Source organism: Anastrepha ludens, chromosome X (genome assembly GCF_028408465.1).
Source record: "Anastrepha ludens isolate Willacy chromosome X, idAnaLude1.1, whole genome shotgun sequence".
In the NCBI taxonomy this organism is placed as follows: domain Eukaryota; kingdom Metazoa; phylum Arthropoda; class Insecta; order Diptera; family Tephritidae; genus Anastrepha; species Anastrepha ludens.
Genome location: NC_071503.1, coordinates 82,654,262 through 82,678,911, shown reverse-complemented (window position 1 = coordinate 82,678,911; position 24,650 = coordinate 82,654,262). Strand labels below are relative to the sequence as shown.

Sequence of the window (24,650 nt, the reverse complement as noted above, 5' to 3'; positions counted from 1 at the left end):
TCGCGCATGCCGGTGTGTTGGGCAGTGCTCTCCGAGCAGGAGTGAGAGTCGAGTGGCGAATCTTCTGGCTGTCTGTTGTGATTGCAGCTTTTCGATGTCGAACATTCTTTGCGTTGGTAGATGTACGTTTTTTGCTGCACAGAGGCGTGTGCGCAATTTGGCTGCAACAAGGTAATGATCCGAGTCGATGTTGGCTCCTCGGATCGTACGTACATCTAATATAATACACTAGAAGCGTGTCTTCCATCTATCACAACATGATCGATCTGGTATGTATCTCTGAAGAGAAATATTTTTAATAAAATACCGCCAAAATCTCTTTCAGTTTTCTTAATTTTGCGCCAGCCTGACAATTTTTGCGACATTTCATGTAATATTCAAAAACGATATAATATATTATAATATTTAGGTCCGTACAAATCGTTATACCTATATGTAACCTTAAAATTTGTTTTTGGGCTAATTTTTTTCGAGTAAAAGTAATATACAAATTTTTGAGATTAATCATCCAAATGAAATAAATTCGCACCAACATTCACACGGCGCCCGTTTGGCTAGGTAGTATGTATTCTTATGGCCTCTGTAAAGCTCATACAGTTTATCGTGCTATTGACTGCGATATTCCACGCCAATAAGGCAGGAGCAATAGAGCAAGAAAAATAAGGACTAGTATTTTGTTTTTGCTCTCTCTCTAGACAAATCAAAACGGCACGTAGGTGCTACTTGAAGTGTGCCTGGGGTACTCTTGCCATCTCTCTAGACAACCAAATAGTAAAGGGTAAACAAAGTTTGACAGCTTAGAGAACACGTAAAATGAAAAAAGATACATACTTCAAAATTATAACTGTCAACAGTGCCGTGGATACCGATACGTATTTGCATGATAATATTTCGTCTTGTCCTCTTTCCGCACCAGACCCATTCGCTTTACTTTTTTACGCTTTTCAGTTCCTTATGCTTTTCAATTTATTTTAAGTTCTTATAATAAATGGTGCTTGAGCTCAGTTCTACAGCTTAAATAATCTTTTCCAACATCAGTCTAAAGAAGAGAGCTGTTTAAAGGCTTAGACTGTTTCTTCAGGTGTTGAAAAACGTTGTCCCCACATTTCATTTTTAATGTTCGGGAACAAAAAGAAATTATTAGGTGTCCAATCAGGCCTGAAAGGTGGATGACTAATTAATTTGATTTTTTGAGTGGTCAAAAACTCTCTTGTGTGAGCCGATACGTGAGAGCACGAAATGTTTTGGTAAAGGATGATTCAACTTCGGCGGTTGGTTTTCCTTAATTCTTTGAAAACTTCTGGCAATCAAATGATTGTATACTATTCAGAAGTAACTATTTTAAGTTTATCTAATGATACAGTTACGACATGACCAGATTTTCCGAAAAAACAGGCGACCATTTGCTTCTTTCGCGAATACCTTTTGTTGGATTAAGCTCCTGGAACACCCATACTGTCGATTGCTGTTTGGTTTCCGGTCTAAGATTTGTCACCTGTTCCGATGTGGTAGACATACTGTGAACTACCGCGGCAGAATTTCTTAAAGATTTCTTTACACCAATCGACACGAGGCCTTTTTTTGGGTAATTGTCAAATTATGCGGTATCCAACGAGAGCAAATAATCTTGATGACCACATGCATTATTGAATGTACAAGTATGTTAGTCCGACCAATGCTCAAAGATGCGTGTTGGAAGGCTTCACGAAATTCATCTTACAAGGACCGACGGCCACTTTGGAAGTCATTGCACCACCGTTTCATAGTGGTTAAGTGGGGTGTTTCAACGAAAAAAGTCGAACTAAGTTGATCAATGCACTCCTGTCTCGATAATCCGTGAATTCCATCTTTTGAAAAATTTTTTCAAGGCAGAAATATACTCCGAGGTTTTCGATGGAAAAAACTTTTTCTAGTATTTATTGTTTCATGTCCGGAGTTTCGAACCTGTGGACTTTCCCCCGGGGCCCGGATATGCTCTCTACGGCCCTGATGAAGTGCAATCAATTTATTGATTGCAGTCATTGGTAATTGGTACCTTTGAAATAATTAACCTAGTAATATGTACATATTATATGTATAACCAAAGTGATTTTATCAATGATTTGTTTTATTTTGGGTTTCGTCTTTTGTTTACTATATATGGATATTTACATCGTTATTTTTTGTTCTTAATTATTAATCGGCAATATTGTGCATATGAATTTTTAGCAAATGCACACATACATACATATATATGTAATGCAGTATGCACATATAAGAAAATGTTTTAATGAGAATGGAATAGTTTGATTTAATTGTACACTTTTAAAACATATTTATAATAGTTACAATAGGAGTTATTATTTGGTTAATAGGATTAGATGCCGCAGTAAGTGGATGTTTTTATTTCTTTGAATTTTATAAATTGAATAGTAATACTGATAACCATGTGGTGATATAAATAACTGTGTATTTTTTATTATTTTTACTATTAATTATATTCTGGAATTAATATTGTTACTATTTATTTCCAATATTATTACAATATATTAAATGTATGTATATCTTATTACATTTTTACATTAATTGTGATTTCTACAGCATACTTCTTGAATTAAATTTACTAACTTTTTTATGTTATTTTGAAGCTTTCCGTTATAGTAGTTATAGTAATTACTTCGCCAAGTTATGTACCCATTATAGGTTCTTGGCGTATTTCCGATTTAAGTTTGACAAACTCCTTGGCCACCTCATCATTATTACGTTGTGATAAAATACGTAAAATAGTCCAGCCCGTCTCGTCCATTTGTATACGACGTTGTAAGGGTAGCCAACAGGCTACCGAACCCTAAAAGGACAAAAACAACGTTATTGACAACAAATTAATAATAACAACTACCATCGATAAAATCTCTTATGTTTATAATTTTATTTCTTACTATGATTAATTAGACTTAAAAATATAGTAAAGGATTTATGAGTGCTTTATGAGCGAGAAATAAAAGTTGCTTTGGTAAAGTATGTACTACTAAATAGTTGGATAAGTTTATTAAATCATATAAGCCTGACTAGCCGCATATATTGCGTTGTAGGTATACTTATAAACGCAGCCGCCGTAGCCGAATGGGTTGGTGCGTGATTACCATTCGGAATTCACAAAGAGAACGTTGGTTTCAATCTCGGTGAAACACCAAAATTAAGAAAAAACATTTTTCTAATAGTGGTCGCCCCTCGGCAGGCAATGGCAAACCTCCGAGTGTATTTCTGCCATGAAAAAGCTCCTCATAAAAATATCTACCGTTCGGAGTCGGCTTGAAACTGTAGGTCCCTCCATTTGTGGAACAACATTAAGACGCACACCACAAATAAGAGGAGGAGCTTGGCCAAATAACCAAAAAAGGGTGAACGCGCCAATTATATATTATATATATACTTATATACGTGGGCTTTAAATGATAGTCACGGAATTTGTAGATTTCAGAAACTTCTGTCATCCAGTATTGTTTCTTTTAATTTTGTGCTAAACAAGCACAAAATCATTTACCCATAAAATAAATAATATGACAATAAATCATCATAAAATTATATTTTTTCTACCCGTACGTACTTTGTCAGAAAACGGTTGTATTGACGGTTGTATTTAACAGCATAAAGGAATTGAAATAGATATAGGTAATATAGTTTCTAACGAAACTTGGTACACATATTAATTACTGTTTGTTCAAGGTACTTTGGCATTGAACATGGACGGAATTGGTTCATGGCACCGCCCATCTCCCACATGATTTTTTTTTTGTTTCCAAAAAAGAAAAAAAGTGAGATTTTTGCTATGGTTAGCGTAAAATTACTGTCATTTGGTAAAAATGATGGACCCAGAAAAGAAGTACAACACGAGCCATGGGCAGTGCCACGCTCACTTTTGGGTTAATGCGTGTATCTCGATTACGATTAATAAAAATCGCCGAAACTTGGCGCACGTATTGTTCTCCACACCATTTACACTCATTGCCACTCCACCTCGCTTACCTCATTTACTCTCATTGCTTGTGAGTTTATTTGATTCCCGACCCAAGGGCCGGCCCAAAATAAAAAATTATTACAGGTAATTTGCGCGGGTATTTAAATTTGGTGTGGATCGAATTTGTAACTTATATATTAAAAATTAGAACGAAGATATTCCTTCTTCTAATACCTTTTTTTAAGCCAACAGTTAATTTAACAAGAAATACATATTTATATTAGTATTTTTTAACTTTTCATAACGTTAAGATTTATACTAGGAATGAATAATAAGCAAAATTTTCACATTTAAGGCGGTGCCCCCTAATCAACTTTTGTAAGACAACAAATAAACTCTTTTGGGCGATTTGTGGGGTTATACTTCTATCAGGATATTTATTGAAGGGACTTTTCTTTAATAAATAAGCTTATATCCAAAAATATATCTGATGACCTCGCAGAATTGATGCATCTGCTCCAGTTTTTCCAGGACTATTTGAAGTTAGGGGTCTATTACAACTACGGTAAAATTTTAAAGTAACATCGAGAACACGTTTCATTCACATTTACTATGTACCGCCGAATTTTGTTTTGCAGACGTTGTATAGAGGTGATGTTCTTTTGGCTAGCGTATTACCAGAATTGTATACTGTAAGTCGAAACTGGTCTTAGTGTTTGTAAATAAGCAATTTGTTGCGGATTGATAAGTTTGAGCGCCTATCAATGAGGTTTTATCCTTCGTTTATATTTTTTAGCGAAGCATATGCATTTTAGTGTTTTACGCAAAAGTAACTATCAATAGGCGAAAACGAAACGAGGTCTATACCAACGAATCATTCGCGAGAATGGCAGCAAAGGCAATGACGGTAGAGATACATACCGACAAACAAGACGGTCTACTGTCCAAAGGGCAACAAGACTTTCTTGACAGCTATCTTTGGGGAGCTATCGGTGAGTGGAAAGACGCACCGAATTCGAGGGTGGACGGCATCGTAAAGGTGCACTGTTCCAATGCTTTTTCCCGAGAATGGCTGGAAAAAGAGATAGCGAAAATTTCAGCTGGCGAAAACAGCAGGTTCATTCTTGTTGAGAGTAGCAACGAAAGGCTGGTACGAGCGAGTGTCTGGATTCGGGTCCTTCCTGTAGTTCAACGGAACTCCTCACACGCAACCCCAGAGGTCTCAAGATACTGGTAACAAACCAACTTTTGTGACCAAAAGGAGACAAGAGGTGATTGATTTAACACTTACCAATAGGTCAGTTAGAAATCAAATCAACCGATGGCGAGTTTTGGAAGAGGACTCTCTCTCTGATCATCATCTTATCGAAATCCGACTGAGATGTGATACAATATCAATACCTTCCGGTAGGAATTCTCGAAATGTCGACTGGGACAGGTATGATGAGCTTGTAACAGAGCGATTGCCAAACCTAAAAAAACTCAAATAAATAGAAAATAATACTTTAATCAATTGCTTTGAAGAACTGTGCCCACTCAGGCAAAGTAGACAGCGGAAAGCGGTTCCTTGATGGAACCCTAAACCATCGAAGCGGCGTGTACAATCCAGAAAACTTCTTAATGAGACCTTAAAGACCCAAACAGAAGAGGACTGGGCTAATCATTGACTTACACAGACTAAGGAGGAAAACCTAACTTGAATCCTATAGAAATTTCTGCAGTAATGTCAAAGAAATGAGGGAAATAGCGAGATTTTGTAAGGTCCTTAATCTGGACCGCTCAGTAAGGCTGGATTCCATTTGAAAACCTGATCTTTCATACATCATTTCCAAATCGGAAACGTTTAATGCTCTACTCGAAAATCCCCTGGACCTGACGAAATATATCCAGCAATGCTTAAAAAAGGGGGAGACATGCTGATTGAGCCCTTGAAAAGGATCTTCGCAGCCTGTCTTGCACTTGGTTATATACCATCCCAAGGGCGACGCGTAAGAGTAATATTTATTTCGAAGCCAGGAAAAGACGACTATTCCCGAGCAAAATGTTTTAGACCAATCAGTGTGGCATTGTTCGTGTTGAAAAGTCTAGAACGAGTGGTGGAGAAACATATTCGAGTGGGGGTATTGCCGAGAAGTTCACTTAGTAGAAATCAACACACTTACCAGAGTAGAAAATCATGTGAATCAGCCTTACACGATCTTGTTAGCAAGAATGATGCCGGGCTGGAAGCTGACGAATACACAATGGTAGTATTCGTGGACATTGAGGGGGATTTTGATAATGCCACTTTCGGCTCAATATGTTCTTCTGCCCAACGACATGGAGTTAATCAAACCCTTGTAAAATGGATATATTCAATGCTCTCTGAGAGGCTGTTAACCGCTGGTGAGAACAGTGACGAACTAATCACCGTCAGGACCAACCAAGGATGTCCCCAAGGGGGTGTTCTTTCTCTTGGTCGTAGACTCTCTTCTATCGGAGATGCAGGAACTCGGTTTTCATGTCCAAGCATATGCGGACGATGTCTGTTCGCTAATATTGGATAAATCCCTAAAAAGGCTTGGCACGAAAGTGCAGACCTCTTATCAGACCAATCATCACTTACGCCTCTGTGGTCTTGTGGCGACGGAGCATGGTTAAGTCCACGATCCGGGAACTATACAGGCTGCAAAGACGAGTATGTTAATGCATTACGAGTGCCATGAATACAACCTCTGGTGATGCTCTAAATGCTATGCTTGATTTGCTCCCATTGGATCTTAAGATACAACAGGAAGCAATAAAAGCAATGCGTAGACTCCATAAATACGGTTTCAGGCACGAAGACCTTGGGATACAGAGAAATCTTTAATTTGCTATCTGAGCAGTATCCACTGTTTTTGGCACCTAAAGACGACCTGATACCCAAAGTTTCATTTGGAAGGAAATTTGATGTCAGATTTCCGTTGCGTGAGCAGTGGAGCAATTCAGAGTTCATATAGGGAAGTTTAATGGATATTTTCTTTACCGATGGGTCCAAGAATGCAATAGGGTCTGGAGCCGGAGGGTACTTAAACGACAGTAATAGTAACACTATGCTATGGGGGGGAAATGGCAACAGTTCTCCAAACGGAAAATTTTGCCATCCTGAAAGTAGCCGAATGCATAATCGAGAGGAGATGGAGCGGGAAACAGATTGGAGTTATAAGTGACAGTCAGGCTGCACTGAAGGCCCTGGAGAATGCGAAGAAAACCAAGAAGATTTTTCAAGAATTCTTTCTCAAAACAGAACAGGCTTGTACTTATATGGGTTCCAGGACACTCCGGAGTTCAAGGAAAAGAAATTGCCGATGAATTGGCAAATTTCAAATTTTCAACTATCATAGGATATGACGAGAGCAGCTCGCATAATATTGCGCATTTACAGCATGGACTTTAATTTTTTGGGAGAAGCCTTTCGGGCCATACTTTCCAAAAGTTTGCGATGCATTTAGAAAAAAGCTTGAACACGTTTCTTTTCTTTTCCCTTGCACTTTCTACGGTGCTTACGACATTGAGTTTTTCTGAAACCAAATAGGTGAATGAGAATCAGGCATTTATTTTCAATGACTGATTTTAGACGTTTTAAAAGCATTTTTTCGAATTTTTTTACATATATGAATATATATGACACTTCGTTGGGTGATTTACCAGGCTTAACTGTAACTGTCTTCAGCTGTGATTAAATAAAATCGAGGGGACGTTTAAAGCACCATTTCGTTTATTTCGCTGCCAACTTCTTTTGGTGTAACTGGATATATTCATCGCGCTCAGCGCGGTTTCCAGTAGGTTCTACTTCATCAGTGCTCGCTTATCTTAGTCAAGTCTCTCTAGTCAATTTTAACAGTCCATTGAGAAATTTAGAAGCTTTCCACAAAGAATATTCTGTGATTTTATTAGCTGTGAGCCCAGACATCCCAGAAATCGATTGAATGCATCATTTTTAAGTGTTTTGATCGCTGAGTGAAGCTGTTCAGTTTTTAAGTCCAATTTTGTTTCAACTTCTGAAGATGTGGTTTGCAGCCAGCGTTTCCCTCGTTCCCGTTTTTCCGCTACTATGTTTTTGATTAAGGGTGGATATTTTTTTTCATCAGAAACCCGTTTTAGTGTGGGTGTACTGTTGCGCGTTGGCCGAGTTCAAATCAAAACCTTCACTAACAGAAATGGGTTGTCTGATAGTCTAAGATCCGGCTGCAGATTTGGTGTAGTCATCGAGTACATGCTGAAATCTACATTTTTACCCACATTTATGATTAGGAGAATAAAAATTCACCACGGTGCCAGTAGAAATGTGGCCGAAAGTATTTTTAATTAAATTATTGTTAATTGATTTTGCGGGAAAAATTTAATTAACCAAGTTTTGAGATAAAATATCATTCGGTTTACTGCAATAGGTGTAAAGACTTAAAAAAACCGTAGTTGCCGTTGCGCGCTTGGCCGCATCTCTCCGCAGCCAGGTATAAACAGGTATGATTTCGATATATTTATACATCCATAACGTATATTGATCTGTTATAGATCAAAATATAGCTAATTTTTTTCTCATTATTATGATACACGGCAACCTAATTAAATCTGGCCGCAAGTTAGGGTTGCTAGCAGTTAAAGATGGGAAAAATTGAAGGTTGAGTGAGAGGAAGCTAGCGCGTAACATCACTAGTCTAACAAAGATAGCGATTGCCAGCTGTACGACATTTTAAAGCTAAGAAAAAGAAAATAAGAATAATAGTTTTTAACGAAAAATACTTCGAAATTAGCACTGTATAATTTATATTATAACTATAACCTGTATTTTTTTGTATTAAATTGAAATTTTACTTACTGTAAGTGTTTTGAATCTACCGAGGATTTTGGATATCATACAGAGTGCCATAAAAAAATTACAGTTTTAAAACAAAAAGATAAAGAAGAATTTGAAAATTTTTGCAAAACACTTACAGTAAGTAAAATTTCAATTTAATACAAAAAAATACAAGTTATAGTTATAATATAAATTATACAGTGCTAATTTCGAAGTATTTTTCGTTAAAAACTATTATTCTTATTTTCTTATTCTTAGCCTTAAAATGTCGTACAGCTGGCAATCGCTATTCTTGTTAGACTAGTGATGTTACGCGCTAGCTTCCTCTCACTCAACCTTCAATTTTTCCCATCTTTAACTGCTAGCAACCCTAACTTCCGGCCAGATTTAATTAGGTTGCCGTATATCATAATAATGAGAAAAAAACTAGCTATATTTTGATCTATAACAGATCAATATACGTTATGGATGTATAAATATATCGAAATCATACCTGTTTATACCTGGCTGCGGAGAGGTGCGGCCAAGCGCGCAACGGCAACTACGGTTTTTTTAAGTCTTTACACCTATTGCAGTAAACCGAACGATATTTTATCTCAAAACTTGGTTAATTAAATTTTTCCCGCAAAATCAATTAACAATAATTTAATTAAAAATACTTTCGGCCACATTTCTACTGGCACCGTGGTGAATTTTTATTCTCCTAATCATATATGTGGGTAAAAATGTGGATTTCAGCATGTACTCGATGACTACACCAAATCTGCAGCCGGATCCCGTACTATGAGTGTTTTTGTAGGCGAAAAAATGAGTGTTTTTGTAGGCGAAAAAATCAATTGAATCTGGATGGTCGGTAGTCAATTTACTACATAAAGTTGCCTGTGCGCTGCAGAGCTTTATGCCATTCTCATCGCTCTGTCGTAATGAGCCTTGAGCCTCATGCTAATTCGCGTTAAAGTCGCCACCGTTAATAGAGCGACCTTGAAAACGATTTAAAAGGACCAAATAGTATTCCGATTTCATCTGGTGACTGGGTGGATTGTTGAGAGCAATTAACGCAAGTGGCTATTTTAAAGTTTTAATAGAAACGGATCTAACCTGGATTTGCTTTGTGCGAATTTCCTCATCTAAATGCTGTTTCATTGTATTTTTTTATTAAAATAGTGCTTCTAGCTCAATTTTGTGCTTGGATAAACCATTTGCATTCCATAAAATAAGTTTAAGATATTTAGTAATAATCTAAAAGCTACATGTTGGGCTCCGATGCGCCCAAGCGTAGTGCAAAAGCTCTGAAGACCTCTTCCTGTTTGTTCAGTTTTGATAAGCTCAACGACAATACATCTAACTTTTCTAGGGTAACATTTCGAGTGTTTTCGCTATTTGTGCTTAGATTACTGTATTTTGGTATGACCAAAGGACTGATAATTTTCGCACTGAGGAATTAAATGAGAAGATTTTATTAGATCGGATTGGATTGGATTTTATCGATTTTAACAATTGTGTTAAGAATGGCTTTTTTTCATACTTTTTTTTCAATCTTCAGATGGATTAAATGTCAATAGAAAATTTTCAAGCGGTTCTTTGGACTATTTGGACCATTTACGAGTAAGTTTGTTGATTGCCTTAACTGCTTTTACCCATTGATTTTTGATATCATTTACGAATTGATCACATGATTTATGAGGGTATTTCACTATTGCTTTTATTGGCCTTATTTGTTAGGTCTTCTTAACCAAGGAATATTTTCTTTGCTTAGATATATTGTAACAGAGCGATAGTCAGGAGTGTTAAAGGTAGATACTCTATATAAACCACTATTTATAATCTTTACAAACAACTTGTTTTTTATATGTATGTAATTTTTTAAAGTCGTTTCCGCCACTGAAAAGGTTTTAAGGAACCGGTGGTGAGGAACTAGCCTTTCGGCTTTTACTTAGACTTGTCTTTTAAAGTACCTAGTGGGTTTCTCCAGCAAGTTCATCATGATTTTAATTTTTCGTTTTCACGTTTGAGCGCAGTTATGTCGTTTACCAATAAGCGTTAAACAATACGCTATACATGTTTTCTAGATTTTTGATTTTATTTATTAAGTCTTCGTTTTGAATTTGGAGCCCACCCGATACTGGGGTATTGTAAGTATTCATATTTATCTTAAATTTTATTTTGTGGTAAATTAGTAAATTTCGCGTAAACTTGGTGCAAACAATGGTGAAAAGATGTACAGATTTTTTTCCAATAGCGGTTGTCCAAACCTAGTAATGTATCATCTTTGCATCCGAACAACATATGGTGTTGAGATTTTTCATGACAGAGACACATTCGAAAGTTTGTCAGAGATAACTGTTATAAAAAATTTTTACTCTCGTTTTGGTGTCGACATTTGCTGATTTGTCAAAAGCACATACTCATTTACATCGATCCAAATACTGTAAATAGGAAGAAATCTGTAATTTTGCAGAAACAAAGGATTCACTGCCTCGAAAATATTTCAAACGTTCAGAATTGGTTCTTATACAAATGATATAATTGTTTCCTTTTTTATGAATGTATATATTTTGCATACTGTGAACATGATTTTTGTGTAAATATGTTACTATTACACTATTATAAAAAAAGCGTTTTCCATCATTTTATTGTTGCATGCACGGAGATTCGAACCATGGCACAACATATTCAGCTACGCCGGTCGAATTATGTTTATGTGGTGAAAATATTCACTAAGAACTGAGACACATACAGCAACAATTACTCCAAATCCTTACAAAATATTTAAGGCGAAGATATAATTGCACTTAGTCTTGACATTAGTTCTGTTACAAGTTACAGTCTGTGTCAGAAGAAAATAACCGGTTTTTTTCTTGTAACTTCAAGATATATATTGTTCTGCTGTTTGCTGCATAAAAGTGCCATTCAAGGGCTACGACGCAGGTTAGTGTCGCTCGAAACTTTCCCGTAAACGCAACCAAACAAAAATGAGTGAGAAGTACGCGAAGCGTTTTGAGGCGGTATTTTTATGCACGCATTTGAAAGGGCCGAAATTATCTTACGCGCGCAAAATTAATTAAAAAATAAAAATATTTTGTTGTTATGTGGAATCAGCGGTATAAAGCGTACAAAAATGTTAATGACTTTTCCGAGCGCAGCTTGAAGATGTGAGTATCAACACCATCGAACGTCAACTGAAGGAGGCGAACTTATCCTGACGTCCCACATCATCAAAACCACTGCTCTCAGAAAAACACTTTGAAAAACAACAAAACAAGAAAATGGCGTCACAGTATGCGACTGACCTTTTCAGTCTCCAGACGCCAACTTCATTGAAAATGTGTGGGCAACTATGAAAAAGCATCTTGCCGGAAGGCCAATCCATGATTTAAAGCAACTCGTGCGTCAAGTTCTCAAAATCTAGTCCTGTTTGCCGATGAACTATGCAGAAAAGCTGATTCAAAGCATGAAGAAAATGCTAGGCTATACTCGACAACCATGAATACTACACGGATATTCTGCTCTCTAAGGGGTTTTCTGCAACCTCTTTCTCGAACGATGTTTATGGCTACACTGGTTCGAAACACGCGAGGGCAAGCACTTCCTTTTCTGTCCATCACTTCAGAAATTTGGGAAAAACGATTGATCGTGCGGTAAACAAACATTTTCGAAATACAAAGTTTTTTCAACAATTCGTACATCTCCCATGCACTATGTCACACTTATATAATGCAATCACTGGAATACGATTTTCCTTACCTCCCCACTCCATTGTTAAAAAGCGACATTTGCCACGAAACTGAGTATAATTTATGAGTAGACAATGCCTATGAATAAAAGCAAAAATAACGGAACTTTTTTCTGCGAATTTGTTCTCGCCGAATGCATGGTAAAATTTGTCACAGAATTTATGGTAAGACCAAGTACACTCGAGGTGGAGTTATTAAATAACGAGATTGTCGTGTTTTATTTTGATGTTACACCTTTAATATTATATATAATACACCCTTCTCCTACAACGCTTCTATTTTTCGAAGCAGTACCAGAGAACGTTAAATATAGAGAATTCTCACGAGCTACGAATAGTGTGAATTGTCCAAAATGAAATCTAACCGCCGCCGGGGTGTGGTGAAACTTTTAACAGAGATGTTTACAGCGATTTCTCCTTTAGCATATTGGCCCTGCACAGTTTTTGGCTTCTGTAGTAAATCAAATTGACGACTTGCCGACGGCATTTTGCCAAGTATTTGCTTGTGCATTTTCATGTTCCCTTGATAAACGAAAATTTATTCAATTTGTATTTTCAAACAAAGGTGATGAAGAAAAAAAAATGGTTGAATATTTATTATATGAAATTTGATGAAAATTTTACTAATTTTTTGAGTCGAAATTAATTCATAGCATAAAGTGTTTTGGTATATCGACATATGTATTTACATTTGAATATGCATTTATTTGTTCCTTTGGCAAACCAAATTTTTTTCAATTTACATTTTATTACAGGGAATAATAATATACATACATTTATATGTATGCATTTTCTAGATAGTATAAAACTTTAAAATAAATAAAGGAAAACTTCAAAGAAACGTATATGCATATATGGGACAACTAAGTTCAATTGCAGCTTTATTAAATATAGTGTTGCACGCATATGTGTGCACTGAAGCAACATGACCTACCTCACGAGCATCGCCTTATATTTCATGTAAATAACCTAATGATCAAATTCCTGCCTCACAAATGCTAAAATAAATTTCTTTTGAATATTCATGTACGTATTTGCAGAGAACGTTAAATATAGAGAATTCTCACGAGCTACGAATAGTGTGAATTGTCAAAAATGAAGTGAAACCGCGAACACTTTTTCACCTCGCTCAACTCGACAGCGGGGAAGTTCTTAACAGAGCTGATTACAGTGAATTATGTGCAAGTACATTGGCTCTGCTCAGTTTTTGGTTTCTGTATGAAATCAAATTGGCGAATGCCGACGGCTTTTTGCAAGGCATTTGCTTGTGCATCTTTATGTTCCCTTGATAAACGAAAATTTATTGAATTTATATTTTCAAACAAATACAACCAAATAAATAAATATTTAAAATCCGACATTTAAAATCAAAGTAACTTTAATGCTCACATTTTGTTGTGTGCGTTTTATTAAATGTGATGAAAATTTTTACTAATTTTTCGAGTCGAAATTAATTTTAGACAAGAATTCAAAGAGCATATTGGTATATTGATGAATATATATGTATATCAATATATGTATGTATATATACATATATTTTGTTAGCACTGCAGCAACAATGACCTATCTCACGACGCATTGCCTTATCATATTTATGTACATTTGAATATGCATTTTTTGTTCCTTTGCCAAACGAAATTTTTTTAAATTTACATTTGTACATATGTATATATATTACAAGGAATAATTCATATATGTATGCATTTTATAGATAGTACAAAACTTTGCAATTTAAAATAAATAAAAGAAAACTTCAAAGAAACATATTTGCATACATACATACATATATGGGACAACTAAGTTCAATTGCATCTTTATTAAATATAGTGTTGCACGCATATGTATGCACTGAAGCAACATGACCTACCTCACGCGCATCGCCTTATATTTCATGCAATAATTAGGGAGTAAATATTCGAATGATCGAATTCCTGCAAATGCTAAAACAATTTCTTCTGCATATGCATCGACGTATTTGCATGTGCGTATATGCACACTTGATGCCCTGACTATATATGTATATATGTACGTTCAATTGATCAAATAAAAAAATTCTGTATACAAAACGCTTCGTTACCAGGCACACAGGAAGATGGCATATGCAAATATAAATATGTGAATTGAATTCAAGCAAAACAATGCTTATTAATATACACATATGCATGTACATACAACCGCACACACAGGACACTCACTTTATTCCTCAAAATGCGTATGTCGTTCAAAGCTAAAATTCTATGCCTAGCGACTACAAGAACAAAATGCAGTCATAGACGCAGGCGTAGCGGCCACCATTCTAGTTGTCATAGCGCTGAACAGTCGCGGCGGTGCCGAACAGTTTCAACTATTGTACTGTGCAACAAAAACTCATCATCAAAAAATTCATTGATAAATTCGAGCTCATAGTTCTAAGAGCAAGTACTTTCATTCATAAAACGAGCTGCCCAAATGTCAATTTTCTCGACAATTCGAAAATAGTCAATATTGGAATATTTCGCGTAGAATTATTTGATAAATCTTGAATTTTTGTCAAGTCGAGTGCCCGCGGCTTCGTACATATGTATGCATCAATATATGTATGTAAATATGTGTATATGTACAATGCCGTGCCTATGAATGTGCGCTGCGCCTATGAATGCGCGCTGGATTTCTTGAGAAGTTTTACCGTTTTATTTTGAGCTGTGGCTGCTGAGCATACATACACACCAAGAATGATAGAAAGAAGATTGCGCCCATCAGAGCGTACGTGACGTCACGTTTGCAGAGTTGTGCAGTATTGCCAACCATTTGCTCTTCGCAATAAATTTAGTGCTTTTTTATACCGAAAATGCGACAATTTTTAAGTGTGGTGTTTGTTTCTTTTTGTTTTTAATTTAAGGCTAGCGAAACTTTAGGTTAAAAAAAACTGTATTATTATACAAAAGAAGCTTAAAAAAGGCCACTCTGAGAAGATTTTAGTGCTAATGAAAATTTTTTTACTCCTATAAAATTTGATAATTTGAAAGTGCAAATTTAATTTTTGGCTCCATTTAAGGCTATGCAAAAATATTAAATGCCCCGCTCTCAACTCTTCTTAAGATTGAAAACCTTTTTACACATTTTAAAAAGCCTTTGAATTTATTGAATGCGAATTAAAACCATAGAGGTGTAATCGTTTCTTCCGGTCATCAATCCTTAGTGAGACATAGAGCATCAAGAGGTGTATTCATAGTAAAAATAAGCAACAAAATACCAGAAAATACTAAAGAAACCATACTGACATTTTTACAAAAAGAGTACCTTATCTAGTAAATATAGCAAAAAAGTCGTTCCCTTAAAAAAAGAGTCTCGCTTAACAAAAAAAACTCATAAATTAAATTGTACATAAGCATAACACATTTATTTAAAAAAAACGCACATTCTACAGACAATTTGTCACTCATACAAAGTTCTTTAAGTAACACAATAAAAATTTCGTGTTTTATTTTCTTTAAATGGGCATTTAGTGCGTTTTTATATCCAAAGCTAGGCAACTCTGCAGTAGCGAGAGAGAGATTTGACTGCCGAAAGCAGAAGAACACCAACAACACCGGCAATCGCGGGCAATGCCACCAGATGTTAAAAAAAAGTAAAGCTAGATAAAACTGAGTGAATTATTTAAATAATTATTAAAAAATGCATATTTTACAAAATTATAAACATTTCTTTTAATTAGAATAGGCTAGAAAAATGTCATGTGGAATGAACTGAAACTCCGAGACAAAAAATAATAAAAATAACAAAAAAAAAATGCTAAACCAAGTTACGAAATAGGTAATCTGGCCATACTGGAGCTAAAATCACGTAACTAGTTGTCAAATTCGCTGAGCGCAAAGTAACGGGACCACGATGGGCGCCATCTCATTATTCTTTGCATCATGCATACACACAGCATATACATATGCGCAAATGTATATAAATTCACAAATTTACATTTGCATATGCCATCTTCCTGTACGCCTGGTAATGAAGCGTTTTCTATAGAGGATTTCGATTCAGTTGAAGGGGATTCAACAAAGTTTTAGAGACACCAGACAGACAGACATAACATATGTATATAATTTTGGATGATTTGGAAACATTCAAATATATAGGTCATATTAAAAAGCTACCTAACATTCTTTGCTTCAAATCACCAACAAGTTCTTATCGACTGCTGCTAAATTTACATAATTCAGCCCCTTACTGTTAATTTTTGTTGAAAAATGTATCTGTGGTGAAATTGTCTTCGCGAGACGAGTACCCCTCGAAATTCCATACGTTCCTGCCATTGAGACTTCTCTATACATTAACGTTCTCTGCAGTACTTTGCTCGAAATATCTTCACAGAAAATGAAAATTTCATTCAGGTTCATTATATTGCTCTATTATTATATTCAAACTTTTTCCGGCGCACCAAAAACAAAAATACGGCTTTTAATAGTTTGTTCACAGAAGTGAGGAGGTTGTTTCACGCGAACTTAACTTTTCTATAGCAGCTTTAGGTTTGGTCTTCAATATACAATTACACGTCTTATATAGTAAACATATCTTTAGTTTAATTTTTTACCTTCTCCGATATATCTTTGAGGGGTATGACAGCAACACCTACTAGGCGATCTTCTCTAGCAAAGCAATAGTCCTTTACACAGATATGTAATTCGAAAAACTCCAGCTGCTCTTCGTTGCCGATTGTGCTACGAATTCCAAAGGAAAAACCAATTAATATAAATATATGTATTAAAGTGAAAATAAAAGAATATGACTTACAAATTAAAGGTTTCATTGTACTTTGGTGACCAGTTGTTGGATTTTGATTTTGTAGCGAATTTGCGCTTCCTATCCTGTAAATGAGGTCCTATTAAATTAATTTCAATAAACGGGCGAAACATGCCCGAAGCAATTTGCCATTTGAGATCATTCGCTGCAACTACTGCAATTGTGAAGAAATATGAAAATAACGAAGTTTTTATTCGCCTAATAATTAAGTAACTAAAAAAAAAAGTACTATTATTAGGTGTACAACTTTGCTTCCGCCATTTTCGATAGGTAGTTTCAATGGTAAACCCAAAACTCCTAACCAGTCCTTTCAGGCGTTGCTGCCTGTGCCTCAAAATATAGATTAGTGCAACTATATTGAAACACTTCCACCAACGAAGTTCCTAATTCTCAGAACGACTAAAAATTATGAGACCGATGAGAAGAAAACTTCTTATTTTAAGCAATTTTAATTTGTTTATTGTAGACTTTTTTCAAATGCATGCTAGGTTAATAACAAACATTTCTATTCATTTGATTGCCCCAATTTTATGCAAAACTTTGTATAAACTTTGGCATATGCCTTTGGCTACTTTCAGACGTTCTGAACTTTTTCGAATTTCGGTTGTAGAGGTGTTTTCACACAAATTCACTAATTTATCTTTTGTGGCATAAGCGACAAAGCTTGAAAGCACTGATGTGAAGTTGTAGCTTAAGCGCCAGTAAGTTTGGACATACATATGTATGTTCAATATGTGAACATATCCTCTCTCCAACGTTTGTTTCCTGACAAAATTATTCTCAGAAACAGGCACTTTTTAGTATTCGTGCCAAATCTCGTGAGAAGTTTTGATTTTTAGCTATAATTAGTGAAGCAACTAGTTGTGAGTGGTACGAATGCTATTAGAACGAAAGAACTGGTACTCTGTATTTCGGTGGGAGCAGCTTGATGTGTTATGTACTATTAAAACCAGGTGAAACCAACACAAAGGATACAGGTACCATTCAGCATGATAACGCTTGGCTTCATGTGGCAAAAGGGGGAAATACATTCTTAGTAATACTTAAATGCAAGGTCTTATCTCACTGATAGTCTATCCACGCATTGCTCCTTTTGACTAGTATTTGGCCAGCGTAGCAAACCGTGTTCAAAATCGCGCGCAACCCGGAAGATGGGAAAAAGTACCACTCGAAAACACTCGAAGCAAAGTTGTGGATCAAATAAAACCGGGATTATTATGTACCTTTAACATTAACTTTATGCTCGCCAGTACCGGGATGCGAGAACAGGTCAATTTGTACTGATATTTCACCGACGCTTTCTTCCTGATTTTCTGGATCAACTGGAATCGAAAAATTTTATTTGAGAGGAGTAAGTACTTATTAAGGACGGTAATAATTATGAGGAAAACAATAAAGGAAAAAACTTTATAGAAGAAACCAGTGCAAAATTATTGTTTTACTTATTTTGAATGTATTTTTTTTGTTTGCTTTAGTTTAATGTGTATTTTTTGTAATTTTTTTCGTTTAATAATAATAACCGGCTGGTCTCGGATACCCTACGAAGAAAAACATGTAGAAGAAGTACATCCGAAGATTTGTTATTGCCTGGCGCGAAAGGCTTTTCTATTGTTTTCTATTTTTTATAGTTCCATGCCGTCTCCAAATGGCAGATATTATACTAATTTATGAGACGAGTAGCTGTGTCATTGTCTGCCAAAAGGCAACCGTCACTAGAAAAGAATTTCCGAAGAATTTTACATTTCAATCTAGACACTTCGGAGCAGCCTCCGGTATACCACGTTCAACCAGACATGGTTATACCGTCTAGCATTTAACCATTAATTTTGTTTATGATATAGTGCATACCTAAATATAAAGGGTTACCGAGAAATTCGTCCTTTAGTATGTCCTTAAGTATGACATTATTATTTAGGGAATTAATTTGAGGGATATTCCCACAACAATCATAACTGTTCACGATGCCAGGCAGGTGACCCAAGGCACTGAGGTATTCACACGAGTTGGAGTTTCTCTGAGACAACACACAAACGTCCAGTGCGACCAGACGCACGGTGAGAACGGAACTTATTGATTAATATACATAAGCTAGCTTTTAAATACCTTGCACGTACGAGGTGTGTTCAAAAAGTATCGCGAATTTTGAATTTTCGCAGGTTACGTATATTCGAATTTCGATTTCTTTGTGGCGATATGTTGGTACTCATGTCTCTCACTCATACCGACAAGTTCGACCATTTTGAATGTTCAGTAAATTGTTGACAGCTGCTTTGCTTGCACGTGTTTCGGCTCGTCTTCGATTTTTACCTATTCAAAAAGATGGATCAAAGAACCTGTATCAAATTTTGTGTGAAAAACAAAATTAAGTGCGCGGATGCATTCCGAATGTTGACTGTGTCATACGGAGAAGCTACTTTGGACCAAAGCAACGTTTATCGGTGGTACAAAATGTTATCAGAAGGCCGAGAAGATGTGAATGACGAAAAGCGTGCCGGGCGCCCGAGCACTTCAACAACAGACGAAAAAATTGATGAAGTGAAGAAAAGGGTATCGGCCAATAGTCGAATCACCGTTAGAGCTGAGGATCTAGAGATATCGATTGGCTTGTGCCATTTGATTTTTTTTAATGATTTGGGCATGAGACGGGTCGCCGCAAAATTCGTACGAAAACTGCTCAATTTCGACCAAAAGCAGCATCGCATGAACATTGCTAATGAGATGTTGGACTCTGTCCACGACGACCCAAATTTGCTCCAGAGGGTCATAACTGGAGGCGGCGAACAGTTGGAACCGCCAAAAGTCCATTTATTTATCAGGACTATTGTTAACTAGTGCCTGAATAGCATGCGGCAGGGTGATTTGTTCAGTGAACTTGTATTTATTTGTTTATTTATTTATTTTATAGTAATGGCGAGGTTTCCTTCCTGAGAAGCAGTGAAACTTTCCTAGGTGGGTAGAAGTGGCAATCGGTCTTTAAACCAACTCACTTAAACCGTTGCCAATCCATTGTGATACCACAGTATCTGTTAACCTGCTCGTTAAACCATTTTGTTTAAAGTGCAACCCCACTGATCTGGCTACACTTATATCCCTAAGATCATCAGTATCATTCAAGAACGATTCCTCCCCCTTATTCTTGCAGCTTCTGCAATAGTCAAAATGAGGTACGTTCAATCTTTGAACATGTCGACATAGGAGACAATGACCTGTGATCAAAGCAACTAACATAGAGACGTTTTTCCTTGACCGATTAAGTAGCGCCTTTCGCTGACGTCTCATGTTGGCCAAATTTTTTTTGTAGCGTTACATGTCAGACTATCAACCCATCTCGTGCTGGCTGAAGTGACAATGTCACTTGTACCACGCTGTTTGTAGGGAGGCGCTAGTTTGGCTGTTTTATAATGCCCTGGTAAGTTAATATGCTCTGGCACCCATATCAAATGGATGTGGAAATATTGCGGGATCTCGTTTAGAAATGCCCGGCGCTTACGAGCAATGATGGAGTTAGTGACAACCTCACCAAGAAATTTAATCCCTAAATTAAGAAACGCTTACTTTCGGATTCTTACAGTAACCAACTTTATCATTAAATTTTGAGCTATCAGTAAAGAAGCGTAAGCAATTTTTCCGACCAGGTATATTGTCAACCCAATCACATCTAACTGGAGCTCCCTTACTAAATAACCTACTAAAATACTGCGGAGTACCCAACACCTAAATATCGTCATTGATTAGTTCCGACAATCCAAGCAGCAGTTTTAGCTGCATTGTTCTGCCAAATAAGTCTCCGGAAGGTAAGAAGAAAATAGTATTCAGAGCATCAGGGGGTGTGGTTCTAAGAGCGCCTCTATGTGTCTCAGAAGCGCCTTACGTTGAACTTTCTGAAGCCTGTTTCTAATATTTGTCTAGTCATAATGGTCCTACACAGCTAGTGAGTCTTCTTCGGAGGAAGGTCCTATGAAAATACAGCTACAATAGATTTTCTTATCCTGTCCTCTACATTAATGTTCCAATTTAGTTTGTTGTCGAGAATTACAGCTAAATATTTGGTGCTGTCTCCTACGTTTAGACTTACACCACTTAATGATGGCTTCACAAATTGTGGAATTTTAGATTTTCTCGGAAACAGCACTAATTTTCTTTTCTGAGAGTTCACACCCAATTAAATATTTAAAGCCCATCTAGGTAGCTTATTAAGAGCGGTCTGCATTAAGTCACTTAGAGTTTAAAGATGTTTGCCACATGTGGCAACAACAAACTTTCGTAAGGAACAGTGAAATTTAAAAAAAGCAGTGAGAAATTTCTAAAGGATCGTGGAATTCTCTAAACAATAAACTGTAATAGTGAAACATCTAGAGGACAGTGAAATAAATAAAGAAAATATAACAAAAACACCCAGTAACAATTTTGAAAGGGCTTTTCAAGGATTAGTGAAAGAATTTGTTGAAGAAAAATCCCTGTAGTAATACTGGTGGCAGTAAAAAATAAATGATTCCTGCAATAATATTGTAAGTGATTCCTTCCTTCTTTCAAAATTTGTTCCGATTTGCTTAAGATAAAGAATTCCTTAACAGAGGCCAACGACTATCTTCCAGAACATTCCCATGGCAGCCGGTTCTCCGTTACCGGAATGACTCGGGTTTTTCCCAACCATACTAGTCCTGTCTAGTGAACAGTATATCAACCCACATCGTACGTCACAGAAGCAATTCCCCGCAGCAATCTTGGTCCAAATATTTTTTTCCTAAAGGCTAGTATCGAATGCAACCCTGGGCCAGAGGTATTCTATTGCTGCGTATGCCATAAACGGCTACACCTGAACTCCACCTCGATTAGGTTTAATAAGTGCAACGGGTGAAGCCACCTTAAGACCTGTTCAGGCCTTAAGTCACATAGGGAGTGGTCCATACGGTATGTGGCCACGTGTTGCTCCCGCCAGCAGGTCTCTGATTCCTCAACGGCAACAGAAATCCCCCAACACAACCCATCCCCTGCCTTAGTACTCCAACCCCAGTGCGGGGACAAACCAGCAGCTCCCCCGCACAGTCGGTTCCGTGTATCAGACCAGAATACCTTGGAACCTGGCATCAGTCAAATACAATTTTTGCAATGGCTGGTGCCTGGGAAACCCGCCAGCGAAGGGGAATCTAATAGTCCGATAACTCTCCTTTCCCCAATAGTGAATACACTTGAAGTCCTCCTACTCCCACTCTTCACGAAATATCTGGCCCCAGCCCCACATTAGCATGGTTTCCCACGAGTGCATAGTACCACCACTGTACTCACCTCCGGATAAAGCTCCGGACATGACAAAACACTGTCATTCCGACAGCCACGGGTTGCCTCCTGATGTCCCCAATACAATACCTTCATGACTAGTCCCATATGCTACCTGTGAAGGAGCATAACAGACGACTCAGCAAGCAGTTCCTGTTAGGGTGCTACCACAGGTTTCACCCTTGCAGACACCTGCTTGAGCCAGAGCCGCCTCACAGGCACGTCAGGAGACACCTACTAAACTACGCCGACGAGATCCAGGACAAAACTAACAGACATATACTGGACCAGACAATGTTTAAAAGGACATTAAGCGACATTCACCGGGAGACGGTTACCACCTTCATAAGCTCCCGCCCACTGAATGCCGTAATCGGAGTCCAACCACCACCTATAGCAGATGAAGAGCTCCAGTTTCCTCGTGAGACCTGCGTAACACCAGCACAATTACGTTCTGGATATTGTAGCAGGTAAAACTCCTACTTATCCAGAATTGACCCCGACATACCAAGCATATGCGGCATGTGAAGGCAACCCGCACGACACTAACCACATTTTCACATGCCCTTTAAAACCTACTCATCGAACGCCCCTCTCCCTTTGGACCTAACCGAACAGCATGTTTCTTGGGCCTACCTTTAGATGAGCCAGACGAAGAGGACCGGTGGTATACCCTACGCTTTTGGGGCTTCTATTACTGCTACAATAACAACAACAACTATCTTCCACAAAATAAAATTTTTTGAGGCTAGCTTGAAGTCTGTTGAAGCTAGGGATAGTTCAATAGTTCAAGAGCTTGCTGATAATATAGTGCGGCTAGAAGGTAGGGTACATGAGGTTGGCTCAGTATCCATAGGTACTTACACAAGTCGAAGAGTTGCTGATCAGGATGGGCTGTGACTCATACTTGAAGACTGAGCAAATACTAGAGAAGTACAAAATAGAGAAACACAAGCCGTGAAGCATTTTACGGTACATTAGGTATAAGGTTCGAGGTGCGGTGGCTGTAGATTTGGTGTCACACAACATTTTGAAAAGATAAAGGAAATTTTGTCTTTACACTATGCTGACTTCTGAGACATAGAAACCTCAGATCAGAAACTGAATCAGATGACTGATCATGAAAAGGGGTCTTGCTAATGATTAACACAATTAGCAGTGAAAAATATTGGCCACATGGAGAAGATCCTAACCTTAACAGAAACACGTGGTAGAAGGGCACTGGATGTATTTATAAAGGTGTTGAACGGGTAACTTCCGACACTGCTATTGGTGCAAAGGCCAAAATCGGTCTCCGAAGCCTATTCGGCATGCTTAGCATTCATGAATATTAATCTTGGCATGGCGTATATCGTCAACACAAGTAGCAAATTCAAATGCTAGAGTTTTCAGAAATGCATTTCAACCTTTGGAGGATGGTTCCATATGTAGAAGTCCACGCAAGTGGGGAAAGTTACTGATCGCCATTCACTTGGGAGTAGCCAAGACGATTCTCCTGCATATGGTTCAAGCAGCTCACAACATCCGGGATTAACCCACGTATCTTCTGGGTAGCTTCCGAACACTCGTTTGGGAGTGAGCTAACTGGAGAAGGCGAAACATTCCAGGATATCTGGTTGTGCGCTGGGTTTGGGACCCGCCACTTAAAAATCCCCCCCTCGCTATATCGATGATGAATACTGCAAACGAAATAAGCATTAAGGGCATGCACCTGGAATGTCCGGTCCCTTAACCCTAGAAAACACACCCGGGTACAAATGTATCCACTTCAACTTTGAAGTGTTGTAACTTTTGAACCGCTATACCTCTATACCGCTAACTTCGGATCTAGGAAGATTATTTAGTTTTGAGTTCAAATTCAAAATTTGAACCAGATCGGACCATTGGTTCAGGAGCTACAGCCTTCCAAACACATTATATACGTAAACACACACCCGGGATACGTTTGTACCCCAATAGTAAAAATCCTCATATTAATCAAAAAAAAACATTTTTATATTCTTTTTTTATTTGAAAAATTAAAAATTTTCATTTCACACATTATATTATTGACTTTTATTATAAAAATTATAAAAATGCATCTTATATCTAAGGAAAATCATGGCAAA

General features: G+C 37.2%; 1 protein-coding gene across 1 annotated transcript in view; it reads right to left on the bottom strand.

The window, feature by feature from the left end:
- Positions 1 to 2,110: 2,110 nt before the first annotated feature.
- Positions 2,111 to 24,650, bottom strand: part of LOC128869190 (uncharacterized) — a 586,599-nt gene continuing 564,059 nt past the window's right edge. The window contains exons 19-22 of the mRNA XM_054111701.1: positions 18,489 to 18,587; positions 17,257 to 17,419; positions 17,057 to 17,183; positions 2,111 to 2,827 (exon numbers count right to left, since the gene is read on the bottom strand). Coding sequence (XP_053967676.1) covers positions 2,666 to 2,827; positions 17,057 to 17,183; positions 17,257 to 17,419; positions 18,489 to 18,587 — 551 coding nt within the window. The 3' untranslated portion in view covers positions 2,111 to 2,665. The remainder of the gene's footprint in view (positions 2,828 to 17,056; positions 17,184 to 17,256; positions 17,420 to 18,488; positions 18,588 to 24,650) is intronic.